The sequence below is a fragment of the Vicia villosa genome, linkage group LG7 (assembly GCF_029867415.1).
Source record: "Vicia villosa cultivar HV-30 ecotype Madison, WI linkage group LG7, Vvil1.0, whole genome shotgun sequence".
NCBI lineage: Eukaryota > Viridiplantae > Streptophyta > Magnoliopsida > Fabales > Fabaceae > Vicia > Vicia villosa.
The window spans coordinates 82535478-82555701 of NC_081186.1; the positions used below are offsets into that span (position 1 = coordinate 82535478).

The 20224-nt window shown below is 34.3% G+C and overlaps 3 protein-coding genes across 3 annotated transcripts; all 3 read right to left on the bottom strand.

Annotated features, from left to right (window-relative positions):
• Positions 1-460: 460 nt before the first annotated feature.
• Positions 461-5036, bottom strand: LOC131620986 (coronatine-insensitive protein 1-like). The gene is made up of 4 exons (XM_058892186.1): positions 4099-5036; positions 1944-2415; positions 700-1499; positions 461-516 (listed from the first exon to the last, which is right to left on the bottom strand). Exons 1-4 carry the CDS (start codon positions 4614-4616, stop codon positions 471-473), a joined length of 1836 nt encoding a protein of 611 aa, XP_058748169.1. The 5' UTR covers positions 4617-5036; the 3' UTR covers positions 461-470.
• Positions 5037-11432: 6396 nt separating this feature from the next.
• Positions 11433-14917, bottom strand: LOC131619493 (uncharacterized). Its single transcript, XM_058890581.1, has 7 exons — positions 13966-14917; positions 13628-13875; positions 13320-13523; positions 13131-13223; positions 12937-13044; positions 12479-12841; positions 11433-11609 (listed from the first exon to the last, which is right to left on the bottom strand). Exons 1-7 carry the CDS (start codon positions 14915-14917, stop codon positions 11433-11435), a joined length of 2145 nt encoding a protein of 714 aa, XP_058746564.1.
• Positions 14918-15264: 347 nt separating this feature from the next.
• Positions 15265-18639, bottom strand: LOC131619494 (uncharacterized). Its single transcript, XM_058890583.1, has 3 exons — positions 17177-18639; positions 16106-16993; positions 15265-16015 (listed from the first exon to the last, which is right to left on the bottom strand). Exons 1-3 carry the CDS (start codon positions 18637-18639, stop codon positions 15265-15267), a joined length of 3102 nt encoding a protein of 1033 aa, XP_058746566.1.
• Positions 18640-20224: the final 1585 nt, after the last annotated feature.

Genomic DNA, 20224 nt, shown 5'->3' on the forward strand with positions numbered 1-20224 from the left:
ATGCATATGTAAAAAATTCTTATTTAACTACACTTCATGTATTTATTTTTCGATCAGCATGTTACTCCTATTAGCATTATTATCCCTTAAATGCAGCAGTATTGTTGGGCGACATGTCATTAAATGTGTGGTGGTTACAAAAGTAACAGCACTGACTTTAAGGTGCTGCCAACAGCAAACAAAAATAGTATATTTTTATAATTTACTGCAACTGTGTCTGCTGATGAACCGAAACACACCATGTGTCGTAGATTCCACTAGATAAGACACAAATCTGAATTCTTCCACCACTTTAAAACTTTCTTTTTAATTTACTTATTTTTCTTCATCATGTTTAATCAAGAATGGTCCGAACAAGCAAAAATACCTAGAGAAGCTTAATCTCACACAGAAAAACATGATAAACCTATCAAGATTACAAATTAAATATATAAATAATCCTTATTTTATATTCACAAAATTGAGCATCTTCAATGGGGAAAATAAATTAATCTGGACGAGTTGGTAGAAGCATATCTGAATTGCAAAAAAGAATACAACCTTATTACAACACTGATGATAATAATAATGTCTAGAAATTGCAGTGAAAATTGAAACCTTCTAGCTAAAACAACACTTGTCACACTTGAGCCACTTGCAAGCAATTTTTTAATGGAAAAACGGGGAATTGGTGGTATATATACAAATACATAACTTTACCTGTTAACAAAATAGGATGCTGCTGTTGCAGGAACCAAAGGTATAACAGTATCAGGAAAATCTGATCTTGGTCCAGCAAGGGAGTAATAAGCAAGAATATGAGCTGGATGATGATTATCGATCACGCGTCTAGAAGGAATCAACTCAATATTCCAATAGGGTCTAGCCATTGCCAAAAGATCAAGTCCTGATGTTGATGCTCCATAGCCTTGTACCCAAAGATACCTCAAAGATGTTAATCTAGTTGCAGCAACAGCTAGTGCATACTCACTGAAGAATGAACATCCTCTCATTTCGAGTTTCTGAAGACTTGGACAACCTTTTGAGAATTCCAATAGCCCTGCATCTGTTTCTCCGACATAACCAAGAAGTATCCATCTCACGTTTGGACTGTATTTTCCTATGTAACCTAGTCCTACATCAGTTAGACCACCGGGTCTGAGATATAGAGCAAATCTTTTCAGCTTTTCGCAACCTCTCAGTAAAGCCCTCACTCCATTATCAAGTGGCAAATCAGTTATTCTCTCCTCGCGGTCTAGCAAGACGAGGCGAAAATCACAAAGGTTTTTCAAGTGTGTGCCAATGTGTTCTAGAGAGGCATTTGTAATGTCAGATACATAAACAGCCATGTATTCAAGCTCTGGACAGCCATGTGATAGGGCAATAAGTCCTCTCTGGGAAACAATACCATCTTCTTCCATTCCAGGATCGTCCTCGCCTCTTTCGATCCTTAGCCTCTTCAGCTTCTTACAGCAGTGAGCAAGTACTTCTAATCCCCTGTCTCCGATTACATTCCTTGACTGTCCATGAGGAAAAGATATTTGGATTATTATTAAAATTTCAAATGCAGTTTTAATCATTCAAAATAACCTTTTACCCATTCAAATTAGTACCAAGATTCATTTTGTTGTATATTTTATTATTTTTACAGTTTCATCCTTTCCTTGTACAACCAAATATTCAAGTCAATATATGAATGCATATTAATTGCAGCCACCAACACAATATAAAGTTTTTGGAGGCTTCCATGACTATTGTGGCTACATTGGCAACACTAATCCACAACATCAGGGATCACAGTGCAATTCTGACTGCAATTTATAAAATACATATATTTCTGCATAGTGGATAAATTTTGAAGGCTAGACTATTAAAATTGAAAGACCACCAAACTAGATTACAAGAACCATCGTAAGGATTTGAAGGGTGAGCAAATTTGACTAGAGAAAGTTCTAGAATCTTACCTCAAGGATTTCCAAGTTGGGGCATTTCGCGATTAATGTACAATGATCATCCGTATCCAACATTGCATAGAGAAGATCCAATTTTTTCAGTTGAGCTGCATAAGGAAATGCAATTGGCATTTCATGCTTCCCAATATATGTCAAACCCAATCGATTTAACTTTGCTGGCAATGATACAGCAGCGTACTTTTCTGGTTCTTCATTGTAGGAACCTCCACAAAATTCTTCGAGAGAAGATGCATATCGAAAGAAGTTTACTAGACTCAAGATTTCACAATCAGTAATTTTCACAGAGACCAAGTTGGGGCAGTTTTTTGCTACAAGTTCAAGGTCCTGAATCCTGATACTGTTAATATCAGTCAAGTAAAAATTCAATGTCTCAAGAAATGTATTATTCAAAGCAAGCTCACGCAGCCATTCACCATCTTTCTCAACAACTGAGCTTTCCTCCATAAACAAGACCCTTAAATTCCTGCCAGAAAGAAAATTCAGTCACAGTTTAGTCACCTTTTGGAATAATAAAAGCAAGTATAGGTTCTTTTTTACTTCCAAGTTCCAAGAAGAAATGACTTAGAGGAAGGCCAAGTTTGGATCAACTTATTTGAGTTTTTCTATTGAGATTGTTTGGAAGAGCATATGGAATTAGCTTATGACATATCCATAAGCTACTTTCGGCGTATTTCAGCTTTCTAGGATAGCTTATGAAAAAAGTTTGACTTTATTTTATCTTTAAAGTTGTTGATCCAAACAGAACACAATAAAGTTTAAACATCTCGTGTCAAAGAAAAGGCACTAAGTGAGGTTCTAAATTAGGAGTAATCTTTACAAACAGTCCAATCTAACAGATGATTTAGAGTAGAAGCTCAGAGACGAAAAAAAACTAATTAATTTGAAAAGACATAAGAACATAAAGCCTGTGATTAATGAGTGAAAGGGGCATAAGCATAGAATAAGACAGTCTGGAAAATGAGGCTGAGAAGTGTATGGTGGCAAGTCAGAGAATAAAGCAATCACAAATATAATAATACAATTAGATGTGAAAGGATTAGAAGCTAAGTATATTAGCTAAGTCAGTTGGTGGCTTCATAGTTCCCACTACCTTGACATATACCATTAATTTGAATCATGTATAATAAAAAAAAGACAATGTATAGGATTGGTTACATCATCCAGATCAAGTGAAAAAGTCAAGTTTGAATATTTCACACAAAACAAAAAATTAGGAGGACTTCAACAATCATGTTCCTCCCCGGTTTTAAGGAATTGGTCAGCATAGTTGAAGTTTAACAGTCATAGTAGTTCCATCATTTTCAGTCATGCTCATCAATGATCAATCACAAAAATATTTTGTTCATTAGCAAGAGTAGGAACTCCAGCAGCATGAAGTGAGCTAACCCAGTTTAAAGTTTACATTATTAACATCTTTGGATCAAAATGAAATTCAAAAAGGCATGTCTACCCAACCCATATATAATTACCAGAACTCCTAGCTTATTCGCTTGAGTTATTTTAGTAGAAAAACATAGACAATAAAACTCTTGCTCAAAAGTTTTAACACAGTTGCATTCTCTGACTCACATGTGAGCAAAAATCATGACATCGGGTTCATTACGATCTAGAACATAACATCAAAGTTAACGATGACAGTAGCATTTGTTCAAGATTCTCCATAATATCAACAAAAAGAACAGAACAGAGGATTTTTATTTTCAATATGAAACAGAGAATTTTCAATACAAATGAAGCATTGAAAACTCATAAAATAAACACAATTTTTTCTCAAGATATTTTTAAAAAATTGTTTTGAATACCCAAAAACGCTCAAATTGAAATAAGATCTCTTCTAATTTAACCAAGGACCCAAATTTGAACCCGAGTTTGAGCAAGATTATATGAATTATTTTTCACATAATTCACAAAAATATATCAAAAATTAATTCGCTATAGGTAAATATTAATATATATTATAGTTCATATATAGCAATTTTTTCTTTCATCAAAGTTTTAATTCAGATCTTTTAAATAACACCATACAATTGAGCATAATTATCGGCAACACTATATTAAAAAGTTACTTTTTTTACTAACAAAATATAAAGTAAGTACTTAAAACATCAATTCTCCTATCCCTATAAAAACAGAAATTACCACTTACTTGCAAGAGTGACAAATATAGTAAAGTCCATCCGTTGAAAATCCAGAACACTTTTCAAGCTTAAGAGCATGAAGACTCTGATGACGAGAACGCGCCAGAATCTGAAGATCAGAATCCGTCACAATCATCCGACGAAAGTGCAACGACTTCAAACAATCAAAGTATTTCGAAATCTCTTTAACCCAAGGAGTAACAAACCCTCCCCAATCCTCGGGAATCAAGTTAAACATCGCCGCCCTAGGTTTACCTTTGAGCTTCAGAGATTCCAGATGAGGAAACCGTCGCCGGAGCCGGTCCGGCGTGGTGGTGTAACACAAAGCAATCGTGATGTGCTTCCTCGTCGACGAATCGAGCTCGTACCACCGCTTACATACCTGAGAAATCGCGTCTCGGTCCTTGGAATCGTGGACGTACGGTAAGACGCAGTCGAGAACGACGTCGGTTAATCTCGCGCTCATTCTTCCGACGCCGGGACACGTGTCTTTGTCTTTGTCTTGGTCTTGGTCTTTCTCCTCCATAACTGAAGCGGTTACCGAAGATCTCGGGTTTTATTGTTTGTTAGAGTTAGTTATAACGGATCGGATACGATTATACGAACCTGAAGATTTTTTCGGTTCGGTGTAACGGATTTGGTGACACGTGTGAGGTTTGTGAGGATGAAGATGAAGGTGGGAAGAAGGTTTAAGAGGGGGATGTTTTTTACACTGAAGACGAGCCAATTGGATCGGGACCGAACCGCCGACCGGGCCAATCGGAGATGGAAAGAGGAATAGGGTGTGAGGAATAATACATAGTGGGAGAGAGACAGAATGAACGGTGGAGAATGAGAGATGAAAGAGGAATCGAACGGTGAGAGATGGGATAATATTTATAATTTATGATTAAATAATTTATAATTAAATTATTAATGTTATGCTATTAGAGGAGGGTGGGAGGTGATAAGTGAGAGAGAATGTGATGAGAGAAAGAGTAAAAACTAGAACTTGAGAAACTAGATATGGAGGTAAACGACAAAAATCTTTTTGGTAGAGTTTTTAATTATTTAATTGGTAATAATGTAATGTAGGAACAAAATCGATGGAGGTTGACGTCTTTTGAGTATATATAAGGACCATTAACCATTTGTGTGTGAATGGTCTAGTGGTGTTGTATTGAACTATGAAGTCTTTGGATCTGAGAAGAAATTGATGCAATTGGATCCTGTGTGTAGATTTGACATAAATGTTACTGAAGCATACTATCGTATTTACTGTTCTTTAATAGTATAAACAATTGTAACTGATTTTAAAAGACATTTAGGTCATTTTGATTACAAGATACTGGGATTGAAAGAAACAAAATTAAGGGTGTCTTTGGATTAGCCGTGAACAGAATTGATTCTAATAGAATTGACTTTGATAAAATTGATTTTAGCATAATTGAATTATGTTTCGATACATTTATGCAAAAGTGAATTAAACAATAAATTTCAGTGTAACAATAATTGAGAATCAATTCTGGAAACAGTTCTACTTTTGCCTAATCAGACATCTTAAAATCACCTAAAATTAATTCTATATCTATAGAATTGTTTTTGGCGACTCCAAAAATCAAACCAAACATACACTAACACTCACTTTTTAGAAAAGGGGTGACAAAGCGGACTGTCTTTCCATTTAAATTCCATTTAGATTCGTCTGGTTTAAATCTGTTTAAAAGTGAAATTGAATCTGGCAAATTAACTTAGTCTATGTTTGAAATTTTAAAAAATCTCAGAGAATAATATGCGTTCAGTAAAAATTAAAAGTTAATAATAGTAGGTTCTCAAAAATTACGGTGAAAGGGATGAAAAACATTAGGTGGCGGTTTTCAAACACATAATTAAATGTTTGATTTTAAAAGTTAAATTTGTCCCATTTATAAAAGAGTTGATAGATTGACGAATCGGTTCGTCAAATTTTTTTTATAATTTAATTTGTTATATCTATAACAATATATAAAGGGGATACACCATTTTGGTCTGACCCATTTTTATTCCACTATTGCCCTTTGCATAACTACTCTTTTTTATTCTAATATTTAAAATTATTTTATTTCAATTATAAATTAAAAAACTAAAAATAACTACTTCAAAAAAAAACTGAAAATTTTACGTGGGAAATCAACATAGAGCGGTTAAACATATAAAACAGTATATAACTACATAATCATGTGAAGAAACAAAAATAAAAGTGGAGAGAGAAAGAAAAAAGAAGCAACAACAATTATCTCTGGGCATTCAAAAGAATTATGTAGAAAATGTCTCTTCCAAATTCATTATATTAGTGTTGTAATATTTTCTTTTATTTTTTCAGGGTTTGTTGTTTACATATTTCTCTCATACTTCTTCTTATTCTTTTTAAATTATAGACATGAGAAAAAGAAAACCGATTGCATTTAGAGTATCAAATCCGACACTTATGATACCATAACACCTTGTTCCTCTACAATTATGATACAATCAACACTTTGTTACTTTTTTTTAATTAACGTGTATTATATGTTTCATTCTACTGCCTTATAAAATATGATATTTATTATTTACTCTTCGCTTCAATTACCAACCAAATCATGCTTGATATATATTTTCAATTTAAAAGATGGCGATGGCACGGTTGATAATCAAATTTTCTTCCATCAATAATTTATTTTTATAAATTGCTGAAAGAAACATTGAACCATAGAAAATGGTGTTCTATTTTGTATTTCATACTGACGTACCATTCATTTCTACCAAGGTAAAATATCAATTCCAGTATACCTTCTAAATATAAACAACCTATAAAATTAGAAGGTGGAGAGGAAGGCAAGCATATAAAAAACAACAACCTCATAATTGTATGATGTAAAAGAAATTATTCATGTACGATTCTGCAGAACAATTTCATTTGTTTTTAATACTTCACTATTTTCTTTTTTATAATAAAACAAATGATATCTATAACTTCTATAACTATTTATAAAGGAAACACACACTTTTGGTCTGACTTATTTTATATTCTACAATTATCTTTCACTTAACTTTATATTTTACGACTTAAGGCATTAATTTAAATAAATTCCACGTATAATAACTACTACCTTTTCACTTAACTCTATATTTTTCGACTCAAGACATTAATTTAAATAACTTTCATGTATAATAATTACTATCTGCAAGTTAGAAGATTGATATTTTTAGTAGAGAGAATATTTTTCGTAGAGAGAGGGTATCTTTTGTAGTAATGAGGAGAGAGAGAGAGAGAGAGAGAGAGAAAGAGAGAGAGAGAGAGAGAGAGAGAGAGAGAGAGAGAGAGAGAGAGAGAGAGAGAGAGAGAGAGAGAGAGAGAATTTTTCATAGAGAGAATGTATTTTTTATAGGAATGGAGAGAGAATATTTTTCGTAGAGAGAGGGTATCTTTTGTAGTAATGAGGAGAGAGAGAGAGATAGAGAGGTCATGTTTAAACACGATTTATCTGTTAAAACATTTTATGAAGACCTATTTTATTATAGTTTAAGCGTGACAAATTTTGAAATTTTTGGATCATGTGGGATAACCCGCATTGCTCCCTCTCAAAGAAGCTCTTGCCCATAATTTGGAGGAATTATTTATTTATTTATTTTTTATTACGTATTTGGAAGAGGAGAGAAAGAGATTTTTATGTGTGCACGATTAAAAGAGCGGAGAGACCAACACGAGAGTGCATATTACGGAATTTACACAAAATATATATTTATATTTTGACGCTGTGCACATTAAAAAAGCGGACAAACGGGCACGGGAGTGCCCGTTTGAACGCTAGTAATTTATAAAAAAAATTAGGCTAAATTACCGTTTTGGTCTCCTTATTTTTGTGTTTTCAACATTTTAGTCCCCTATTTTGTTTTTAAACACTTTTGGTCCATCATCCTCACTTTGGCTACAATAAATACTTATGTGTCATATTTTAAAATATGTTTTTTGGTCTCCCATCCTCACTTTTGGTCCCTCATCCTCACTTGAGGATGCGTTACCTATTTTAAAAAGTGACACATAAGTGTATTTTAAGTTAAAATGGAGATGAAGGACCAAAAATATTTAAAAACAAAATAGAGGAACTAAAATTGTGAAAACATCAAAATAGGAGGGCAAAAACTGTTAATTCTTACCGAAATTTTAAATAATTTACATAATTTTTTTTCTCATTTGTGAAATAGACGTAAGCACAAGAACGAAAAACATATTAGAAAAGCAGCACATCAAACAAGAAAAAGAAAATAGCTACTAGCCTACTATGTGTAAAGGAACATGCAGCATTTTTAATTCAACTATCATATTAGTAAAATTGAAATGAACTTCCAATAAAAAATTAAAAATATATATGAGTAAGAAGAAAAAAAATAACAAGAGTTATCTATGTTAATGAGTGATCGGTTAAATTTTAAAAAATAATAATATTTTGTACACAAATAAATTTTATTTATATGGTTACTTTGATATTTCTGAATACATTATTTTTGTCATAATAATATCATTTGGTAATAAATACGCAACAACTTGTTGCATTATTGTCAATAAAAGCCAATAATCAATCTATGGAAGAAAAATTAGGCATACCAAAGTCAAAAATCTATTTAATATCCAAACATTAATAAGAAAAGATGTATAAACTTCAAAGACATAATTATATCCTAAACAGAAAATATTAAAGCTTTTTTCTGAAGTTAAACAAGAAAATAAAAAAGCATAATGTTTAGAGAGAGAAGATCTCCCCTCTCTTCAAACTTAGGGTTCCTCTCTTTTGATGGATGCCACCTCCCCTCTTATAGGGGCTTTTCCTCCCTTATGGGAGCTATTCACCACCATTATGATGGTCATCTCCTTTTCAATGGAGGTTCCTCCTCCACTGTAAGTTTTACCTCCTCTCTTTTCATTCCTTTGAAACTTTCATCCATGTTAGATTCATTCATGTTTCTTCCTCCAACCTCCATCAAGCTCCTCCTCCTTTCCTCCATCAACCATCAATCGCTTATAATCCCAAAATCACCTCCACCAATCGATGGCCTTGAGTGGTATCGACATGAAAAACAACCCCCACTAGAGCCGCCACCACCAGAAGATGAGGAAGCCCGGAGTTTGTGTGTGTGCGTGTGTTTATGTAATACTTTATTTTGTTGTGCTTGTTTTGTTGTGGATTCTATTTTTTTTTTGTTTTGTTGGATGCGTTGTTATTAGGTTTAGGTTGTTTTAAGTTTGTGCTCAAGGTATTTGATGAAATGCTTCAAAGAAGCTTGGATGAGGGAAATGTGTTTTTGAGTAAGAATCTTATTAGGGATGTGGAAAATCAAACTCCTATTTTCAGTCAACAATTGTTTCATCCACAATCAATATTGTGAACCTGAATAATCGATTTGAGCGTGATAAAGCTAGTGTCAAAGCTAAAGATATGATCCGTAACTGGATAGATTTAAAGATTGGGGTTCCAAAATTCATTTGTCTTTTGTTGAATAATTTTGTTTGGTTGATTGGATTAAAGTTTTGGATAGGTACTTTCCTTTTGATTTCTAACCTCTCAAAGCTTTTTGATGTCCATAGCTTGTTTGTCTTAATTCTTTGACTGAATCAAATCCAAACCTTTATAACATAAACTTCTTCACAAAGGCAAACCTTTTTATCTTTTGAAGAATTCAACACCACAACTCTTCTGAAGGACATCTGAAGATTTACGAAAATATCTGAAGATAGTCAAAATTCAAACCTTATGCAAGGTAGATACACAATTACATGTTGAACCCCTGACTTAATAAGTTATGTCAAGCACTTTAGCGAATCTTGGAACCTCTTGCTTAATCGGTTCTATCTAGCACTTTAGCTTAAAATCTCTTGCTTAACTGGATCTGTTAAGCACTTTAGTTAAACAACTATTCTTAGCACCAACCATGATCAAATTCAAATGCTGGTACACATGCTGAAACAACTTATTTCGCATGTTGCCTAAAATACATCTTGTACATATGTTATTTTATCTAATGATACAGGAACAATGCAACAACTGAAAGTTATTGGAATTAGAACAAGAAGACAAATCAAATTTGTATCCAACAATAAGGGATATTGGATCCTCCTTTTGAATAACCATGAAAAAAGGTTTTATATTATCTCTTCTTGTATCCAAATTTCATTATTTTTCTTCTTAAATGGTGGATGATTAAGTCTGTGAAACATTAGGTAAAAGATTCATCAAAAGGAGTTGTTTATAGACGACATTACAAAATTTATTCAGTCCCATGAGGAATTGCATCAATTTAAGTATTTTATTGTTTGCTCCACATGTGAAAATAATATAATTGAAGTATTCTAATTCTTCCCACAATTTTTTAATTTTGTATAGTAAGCACCATCTTCTAATTTGGTTTTGACAATTGATACCTACATAGTTCCACAAATAAAATTCAAATTTAAATTTTGAATTTCATTGCCATTAAGAGGTTTAAAAATAAGAACCATTGCAAAATGATGAAAATGGTGAAGAGAGTAAGAGGAGTTGTAATCTAGTTTGTTTTCATCATTGGTCATAATGGCTTAAAAATTAGGGTGAAAAGAAAGAAAATACACTACAGGAAAAAAGGCCTCCTGCCACGCCCAGAAAACCGAGGCTATATTACGCCACGGTTTGGCCACGGAAATCCAACTGTGGAGTATACGGCCGTGGCCTAAAGTAAAGTCCACGGTTTTTTGGTATAGACCACGCCTTTTTTACAACCGTGGCATTTTTAGGCCACGGTTTAGGTAGCTTGATTAAGGCCGCGGTTTGATCTTGCCATGACTTAAAAACTGTGGCTTTATGGTAAAGCCACGGTTTCATTTTAACGTTTACGACACAGTATTGGTTCAGGATATAGCCACGGTTTGGTTATGACCACCTATTTAAAACCGTTGTTATATGTTATGCATTTTAAACCATTTATTTGCCACGGTTTATTTCATGTTATGCATTCTAAACCATTTATCTGCCACGGTTTATTTCTGTATCATTACATAAATATATATATATATATATATATATATATATATATATATATATATATATATATATATATATAAATAAATATATATGTATAAATATATATATCAATATTAAATTAACAATAAAATTAACATTAATAGTAGTTCATCCACTAATAATAGTTGGATACTAAGTTTTTCATCCCAAATTCAAAATCAAAACAACCATATTAAGTTGATCCATGATCCCTACACTATTTAAGTTGTACCACCACAAGTTTCTCTCAAAATGGAGTCATCCCAAAATAACCAAAAAAAGTTCTAAAAACTGGGCTAGATAACATAAAACAACTATTCTTCTTGATCTTCTCCTTGCTCTTCTTCCACATCTTCTGAACAACCACCTTCTTCAACATCTTCAGCATAACCTCCTTCCACATCTTCATGATCATCACAAGCTTCTTCCATATCTTCATGATCATCACAAGCTTCTTCCATATCTTCATCATAATCTGCTTCCTCTCCACCCTACAATAAACATAACATCTATTTCAGAATCGAATCAAAAGAGAATCATGAATCAAAAGACAGTTTTAGGCCATCACCACCAGAATCATGCATACACCTATTTCAGAATCGTTTCCCTATTTCATACACATATTTCAGAATCAAATCAATGGAAATATAGAATTCTTACAAACTGAAATAAAACAGAAGAACTCACTTAAGAATTATCTCTATCAATCAATGGAAATATAGAATTCTTACAAACTGAAATAAAATAATCAATTAAACAAGTTGGTCCATCAAGGCGCAAGGGCTTGAATTCAGTAAGTATATCCTAAGTTAGAACCCACTTTTACTCCATTTCATTTGGTCATTTTTATTCTAGTTAAGCCAAATGTAATAGTTTAAATATGAGTTCTATTCTTATCTTTACTTCTATATAGTTAAGAGATATGATTTGCTAAACAAGCAAGTACAGATCTTAATAGATTCTCCAAAAATGCACTCCAAAGACCTACTTTGTCATTGTCACCCTACTTTGTTAGACCTATAAAATAAAGCACAGAAACAACATTTCGAGTAAACACTTAATGTGATCCCTGCACTTGTTCATCCATGATAACCATACAATTTCAGAAATTCAGTGATAATTCAGTTTCTTAATGTGATCCCTATACAGTTTCTAATTCTTGATAATTGATCAGTTTCTAATTCAGTGCCCTATACACTTTCAGAAAACACTTGCCATCAAATAAGTGCCCTATACAGTTTCTAATTCAGTGCCCTATGCACTTGTTCATCCATGATAACCATGCAATTTCAGAAAACACTTGATAATTCAGTTCCCTAAACAGTGCCATATGCTGCAACTTTTGTAGTTTAGAGTATACCTGTTCGCAATGCGGAATATGAGTTGATGCAGACGAATGTGGATCAGCAGGAGCAGCAGTAGAACTAATGGAACAGCCCATAGCACTTGCCATCAAATTAGAGATCTCGTCGTCGCTCATATGTGGGTTTTGTTGCTTCATCATTGTCTTAAATAGCGCCTTCATACCATCTATCTCCCTCTTCATGCCAGCCACTTCATCATTATGTTGCCTTTTAATAACCAGAATTTCTTCTTTTCTTTTAAGCATGGTAGGTGTTATTGTTCTTCCATAGCAACGAACTCGTCCAGATTTTTCTTTCCCAAACAAGGAGTTAAATGTCTCAGATTCAGTTGAATTCTGAACTGATTCTTGAAGCTTAGACTAATTAAAAAATATTCACATTAGAAAATATTCACATTATAAAAATAAATGATTAAAGGCAAATGTTGATTAAAGGCATAATCTGCCTGGCTTACAATTACACTTGAAGTTTCCTCATCCGGCTGTTTTCCTTTTCGACTTTGTCGAGTCTCAATGAACATCTCTGCCTGGCTAACTTCCTTTCCGTCCTCTTTCTTAGCACGCTACATTGGTTGATAATAAACACATCAAAATATGAATCACTCAACCAATACATAATTGTAAATTGAAGGATGTATGAACACCCTACCAGTTTTGCACGAATCCTCGCAAAGTTTGTTGGGCCCATCCGATGCATATACTTTTGCTTAGCTCTGTTCACAGCATTGATTTTGCTAATTTTCTACATTCAGAAACAGCAAAATTAGGGACAGCAAATGTTAAATTACAGAATTAAATATTAGGGACAGCATTGATCAATTGCTAATTGTTATCTTACTTGGATGTTATTGTTCTTCCAATAGGATATCAATTGCTTGAAATGAACTTCAGGTACAGTCTGGGGACGATGCTTCAATCTTTCACTCATAGTAGTGTACTTTAAAAAACAACTCTTTTTGAGATCTTTCTTGAAACGCCTCCAAGCATCATTAATGCGAGAGAAAACCGCTCTACGTCCATTTTCAGGGATAATGAATTTATCCTACAACAAAAAAGGAAATTAGTGACAAGTAAATAAGGAACACAACTTATGTTTAGATTCACACAGTGACAAATTCCTACTTACAGTGACAAATTCCCACTTACAGTGACAAATTCCCATATACGGTCCTTGTTTGCTTTCTTCAAAGCTTTGAAGTTAGTAAAAACTAAGGGACACAAGTCTGAATTCCTTGCGACAGTGCCAAGGAAACAACTCAAATCTGTCACGGTTCGATCATTGGGTCCAATAGGTTCTCCATCATCGTCTAAGACCACCTCTTCACGATCCGCACTCTTTCTAGAATGGATTTTCAAACATTTAGTTGGTCCACGTGTCCTTTTCTTACTTGCCCCTGTGTTAGATAAAATATAATTAGCATGGGATATAAATTTGAATGAAACAATAATAAAGAATAATGCATGACACGAAGCTTAGTACGTACCTTCAGTTTGTTTACTTCCATTTTGCTGAGTGTTTTCCTCTTCACCCATCATATTTTCTTCTTCCTCAAGATTCTCACATTCATCTTCTTCACTATTTTCCCCATTTTCTTTGAGGAATTCTTCAATGGATGTCGATTTACACATTGGGCTTCGTTTTGTCTTCTTCAAGCCACTTCCTTGCCCTGTCCCGGAATTTCCATCGACTTCTATCATTGCCCTTTTCATACGATTCTGGTTTGACCTTGAATCAGCAGTGTCAGCCACCCGTTTCTCCTTAGGTTGCTGCTTTGCAGTTGAAGTATTATGCTTTGCACTTGAAGGAAGTTGCTGAGACGCAATTGAAGGACGTTTCTGATTCGCACTCGAAGCTTGTTGCTTAGCACTTGAAACTTGTTGCTTAGCGCTTGAAACTTGTTTAGCACTTGAAACTTGTTGCTGCTTTGCACTTCCTTGTGGCTGCTTTGCACTTGCACTTGAAGGATTCTGCTTATCATTTCCTTGCTGCTGCCTGGTCCTTGAATCAACAATTTCAGGCCCTGTTTTTTTAGCAAGTTGCTGCCTGGTCCTTGAAGCAATTTCAGGCCCTGTTTTGGGATTCACTTGCTGCATGGTCCTTGAATCAGTACATTCAGCCCCTACTTTTCTGGGAGTTGTCTGCCTTGTCCTCATTTTGGTTGGATAAAACACATCGGCCGAACTATCAATCTTTGAAGCAGCAGTTTCAAACTTAGATAAGTTGAATAGTTCCCTAGATGCAGGCACAAAAGGAGGTCGGATGCCCACTTTACTAGTTCCTTCACGGTTATTATTATTTACCATCTCGCATTTGATATCATACTTCTTAGCCAATTCAGCACTGGATCTAAATAGAGGCAACCGAAAATTGGCGGTAACTTGTTCACCCTTTTGTACGGCAGCCGTCTTCTTTTGCAAGTTTGAAACCTTCTTCATTTTCTGTTAACATGGAAAATATTAAAAGAAACAAAGTTTAACCAATCAGCACTAATTTGCAATATTCAAACGGTTAACAATAACTCACAAATTACTGGACATGAAGATAAATTACATATGATTCAAAACATAGTGGATTTACAAAAACAGAAATGAAATAGGTTCAACACATAGTGGATTTACAAAAACAGAAATGAAATAGATTCAACACATCCAATCAGTTACATCAGAAATTCTAATGATATTGTCATTCTCCTAATGAAAACAGCTCATAAAACCAATACATGAAAAGTTCAAATGGAAAATAAAAAAGAAATGTATTACACCAGAAATGAAATAGATTGACATTAGTCCATGAAATCAAATAGGGTATCATCATAATCAAAATCCTCTCCATCACTTTCAGCTTCATTCATTTCATAAGGTGTTTCAGCTATTGTTGCAGGTATGTCTTCCCTAACCCAATTTAATTCACCATCACCATCACTATTTTCTCCACTTTCAGCTTGTAAGTTTGACGGGTCAGCAATGTTAAAGAAATCTCGTGGAACTGTTTGCAGAGCATAATGCCGGTTTGGATCAAAAGGGTCTTGGACATAGTAACATTGATGAACTTGAGAAGGTAGCACAAATGGATCATTCTGATAAATTTTCTTATTGAAACGCACACAAGTAAGTCCGTATTTGTCTTTTTCAACCTCAAACCAATCGCACTTAAACAATACAAAGTTGAAATTTCCATAGTAGTATAACTCAATTATATCAACAATGGTTCCATAATATGTGATGGGTTCTGTCCTAGGATTTCCATCCTTGGAGCTAGCGAAACTTGAAGTTAGTGAAACTAAAGTTACGCCAGAATTTTGAGTTTTGCGATTTGTATCTCGTTTCCTAGTATGGAACCTATATCCATTAATGACATAACCTGGATACCTCTTTGCAACAAAATTAGGACCTCTAGAAAGTTTTTCAAGTTGTAATGGCACATCATCATTCTGGGCACGAGTTTTAAACCATTCACTAAATTCTTTACTTTGAGTTTTGGCCTTGGTCCACTTCCTTTTGTTAGTGTTTGAATTAACACTTTGATCATGCTCACTACAAAAGTCAACAAATTATATGTTAACATATCTCTAATCTTAGGATTAGTAGATAAATACATAGGAGGACAAATAGTTATTGTACTACCTGATGTAAATTTGAACTTCATTGCAATTGAATAAGATGTATCGATGGGCATCATCCTTTGATTTCACATCAAGATGAAAGGGTTTGCCTGCCCCCCCTAAAGGACGACCGGCAGTTGTAAAGTAATCATCTGGATCTGTTTCAAGTGAATCGGTAACATCATAATTCCGACTCTTCCTATTAAACCTTGTATCTACATTGCTATGCAAATACCTTGAGCAAAATGTTATAGCTTCTTCAGCCAGATACCCCTTGGCAATAGAACCTTCAGGATAAGCTCTATTGCGGACATAGTTCTTAAGTTTACACAAGTATCTTTCGGTGGGATACATCCATCGAAATTGAACAGGACCACCCAATCTAACTTCATTTACAAGGTGAATAGGCAAGTGAACCATTATGTCAAAGAAACTTGGAGGAAATATCATCTCCAACTGACAAAGTATCTCTGCAATCTCATTTTCTAGGTAATCTAAATCTTCCACTTGTATAACTTTCTGACATAGAGAGCGGAAAAAGGAACCAAGACGAATTAGTGGGGTTGCCACCTCCTTGGGCATTGTGCTTCTTACTGCGATTTGCAACAAATAGTGTAACATGAAATGCGCATCATGGCTCTTGTAACCAGATATTTTTTTGTCACCAAATTGTACACATTTTGAAATATTTGATGCAGTCCCATCTGGTAACTTGGCAGCCTTTATAACTCCACAAAAAATTGACTTCTCGTGCGGAGTCATTGAGAAACACGCTTTTGCAAACTCTGAACGTCCTCCACCAATCTCCCTTGGATGAAGTTTTTCTCTAATTCCCATTTCTTGCAAATCATAACGGGCTTTAATATGATCTTTTGTCTTCCCCATGATGTCCAAAAGAGTTCCAACAATACTATCAAATATGTTTTTTTCAATGTGCATTACATCTAAGTTATGGCGCAATGTATTTTGAGCCCAGTAAGGCAACTCAAAAAAAATTGACCTCTTCTTCCACGGGCCATCAACTTTCTTCTTTTTCTTCCCAAATTCATTATTGAAATCTTTTAAGAGTTCAAGAATTTCAGCCCCGTTTAACATGGATGGTGCAGTTCTATGTTCTTCTTCTCCGTTAAATGATTTGACATCGTCTCTCCAAGAATGAGTTCTTGGTAAAAAGGTACGGTGGTCCATATAACACATCTTATGACTGTGTTTGAGGTATAACGAATTGGTGTTAGATTTACAACAAGCACACGCCAATTTTCCTTTGGTGCTCCATCCCGACAACATAGCATAAGCAGGGTAGTCACTAATTGTCCACAGAAGAGCTGCATGCATTTGAAAATTTTGATTCATTGAAGAATCATATGTCTCTATGCCGGATTCCCATAACTCCTTTAGCTCCTCTATCAGTGGTTGGAGGTAAACATCGATATCGTTGCCTGGAGATTTTGGTCCAGGAATCAACAATGACAACATTGTATATTCAGGTTTCATGGACAGCCAAGGTGGTGTGTTGTATACCATCATCAAGACAGGCCATGTACTATGAGATAAGCTCATGGTCCTAAATGGATTAAACCCATCACTCGTTAAGCCAAGTCTTACATTGCGGGACTCACTAGAAAAATCTGGATGGAGCTCATCAAAGTCCTTCCACGCTTTACCGTCAGCAGGATGCCTCAATTTTCCATCCTTTGAGCGCTCTTCTTCATGCCATCTCATTGACTCAGCTGTCTTTGAACACATGAACAACCTTTGTAGTCTAGGAATCAACGGAAAGTGCCTCAAAACTTTTGCAGGAACTCTACAGTCATTTTTGGGTTGCTCAGACTCGCATCCTTCAGTTGCAGCATTTTGTTTCCACCGTGAAGCTTCACAAATAGTGCAAGAATTGTCCTTTTCATGCTCCTTCCAAAATAGCATGCAATCATTTGGGCATGCATCTATCTTCTTATAATCAAGGCCTAAACCACTTATCATGGCTTTTGTCTTGTAAAATGATTCCGGAATGTTCAAATCAGGCATTGCTTCTTTCAATAATTCTAATAGGGCAGTGAATGACGTATTGCTCCAGCCGTGGAGACATTTCAACAAGTAGAGTTGAATCGTGAATGATAACGAAGAGAAGTCTTTGCATCCAGGGTACAGTTCTTGTTCCGCCTCTTTAATCAAACTGTAAAACGTTCTAGCCTCGTCATTGGGACCTTCATCAACTCCGTGTGCTTCTGCCCTATCTCCATATATGTCATGCAATAAGCCAGGAATGTCATCATGTGATCCATCTTGATCTTCCATCCCATCACCAATTTCCATAGACCTTTGTAGTTTCTCCCCATGGTGCACCCAAACGTCATAACCGTCTAGAAAACCTTTGGCTATTAGGTGATCCCTAATAATATCCCTGGTTTTCCAATATATATTTTTACACTTAGCACAAGGGCATAGAAGTTCACCTCCTTGAGGACTTCCTTTAGTGAAGGCAAAGTCTAAAAATCGAGTAACACCGTTGATGTACTCTTGACTAAACCACGGTAATTTAGTCCACTCTTTGTCCATCACTTGATAATCTATATATTTGAAACACAACACATAACACATTCAAAACACATAACACATTCAAAACTGAATTCATATAAAAAAATGCACTAACAGTACCAAAACATGTGCTGAGCAACCAAAAAATTACTGGGACAGAATTATTGTATATAAATGGAATTAGTGGGACAGAATCTTTGCAAGAATTATTGTATATACATTATATACCTAATATACAACTAATTAGGTAAGAAAAGCACTAACATGATTACTGATTTATAAAATTCATTTTTAGACGGCAACGAAATTATATAATCATATACATATGAATCAAAACATTTCATGAGATATACTACCACGTATTAAAATTTATATGGTGAAGCCTAAAAGAACACAAATTGTTACCTTAAAACAGAGAAATGGAGTCACACACAAATAAAATGCAGTTGTCGCTTTCCTTCGTCTCCTTTGAGGGAATTGAGCTGTATCAATAACAAAAAGAAATCAATAACCACACTGCAGCTATGCTATGCAACTTAATAATACACAAAATTAGATTTATAAAATTCATAACAGAGTCACACAAATTCATAACAGATTTATAAAATCAATAGCCTTGTGTTTGAAACAAACAAATGCTGCCTTTTAAGTAACCTTCAGTAGCAGTTACACACAAATACCAGAAGGAGGATTTCATGTTTTTTATAATATTTTCTTTCTCTTTCTGCTACATTTACTAAATATGCATAAGAAACTTCCACAGCTTCATGATTTTTAGTTTACATACTGATAGAAACTTAAAGTATGTAAACTGAATGGCTACTTAAGAGCAAGAAGTGTACATACAATAGCACAGACTATATATATATATCAGATACCGAAACTTAAAGTAGACATTTCAATAATTGAATTATTCTACGCCAAATAAAAACAACAACTAATTACAACATAAGCAACACTTCCTTACGAGATGCACAAACATTAATAGGACCCAATATAAGTTGATGCAAGAAAATTTAAGAAACAAACTACTAAGTAGTAGCATGAACAGCAGCCACAATAGTAGTGGCACATCAGTTCATCAAATCAAGTCACTAAAACATACAATCAGTTTTAACATTGAATCCTAAAGTTATATATGTATTGTGGATTGAAAGTAGTTACTAGTTAGTCCCAAATCCCAAGCCAAGAATCAGTTATATCATTCTAGCAAGATTAGTTTTGCCAAAAACCACTTTTCTACTTAAAGGTCATCAAACACAAATCATTCCGCTACAAAGTACATGTCAAAATCAACTCTAGCAAGATCTAATCCAACACAGAGGAAAGCAGCAGCAAACACAAATCTAAGTGAGCTCAGAAACAAGTTAGAACACTGACCTTAGTGCCAAAAGGACCTTCTGGATGATCTGTTTCAAGAATATTCCTCCCCTAAACAAACAAACAAAAAATACATAATTATAAACTTCCTTCAAATGAATAATCTATAGTATATTGCAGCATAATAGAGTTTCAGAGTAAAATTCATAAATTATCATACACATACACATATCATAATAACAAGAATTTCTTCTAATAATCACAAGAAATTCAATTCAATTCATGA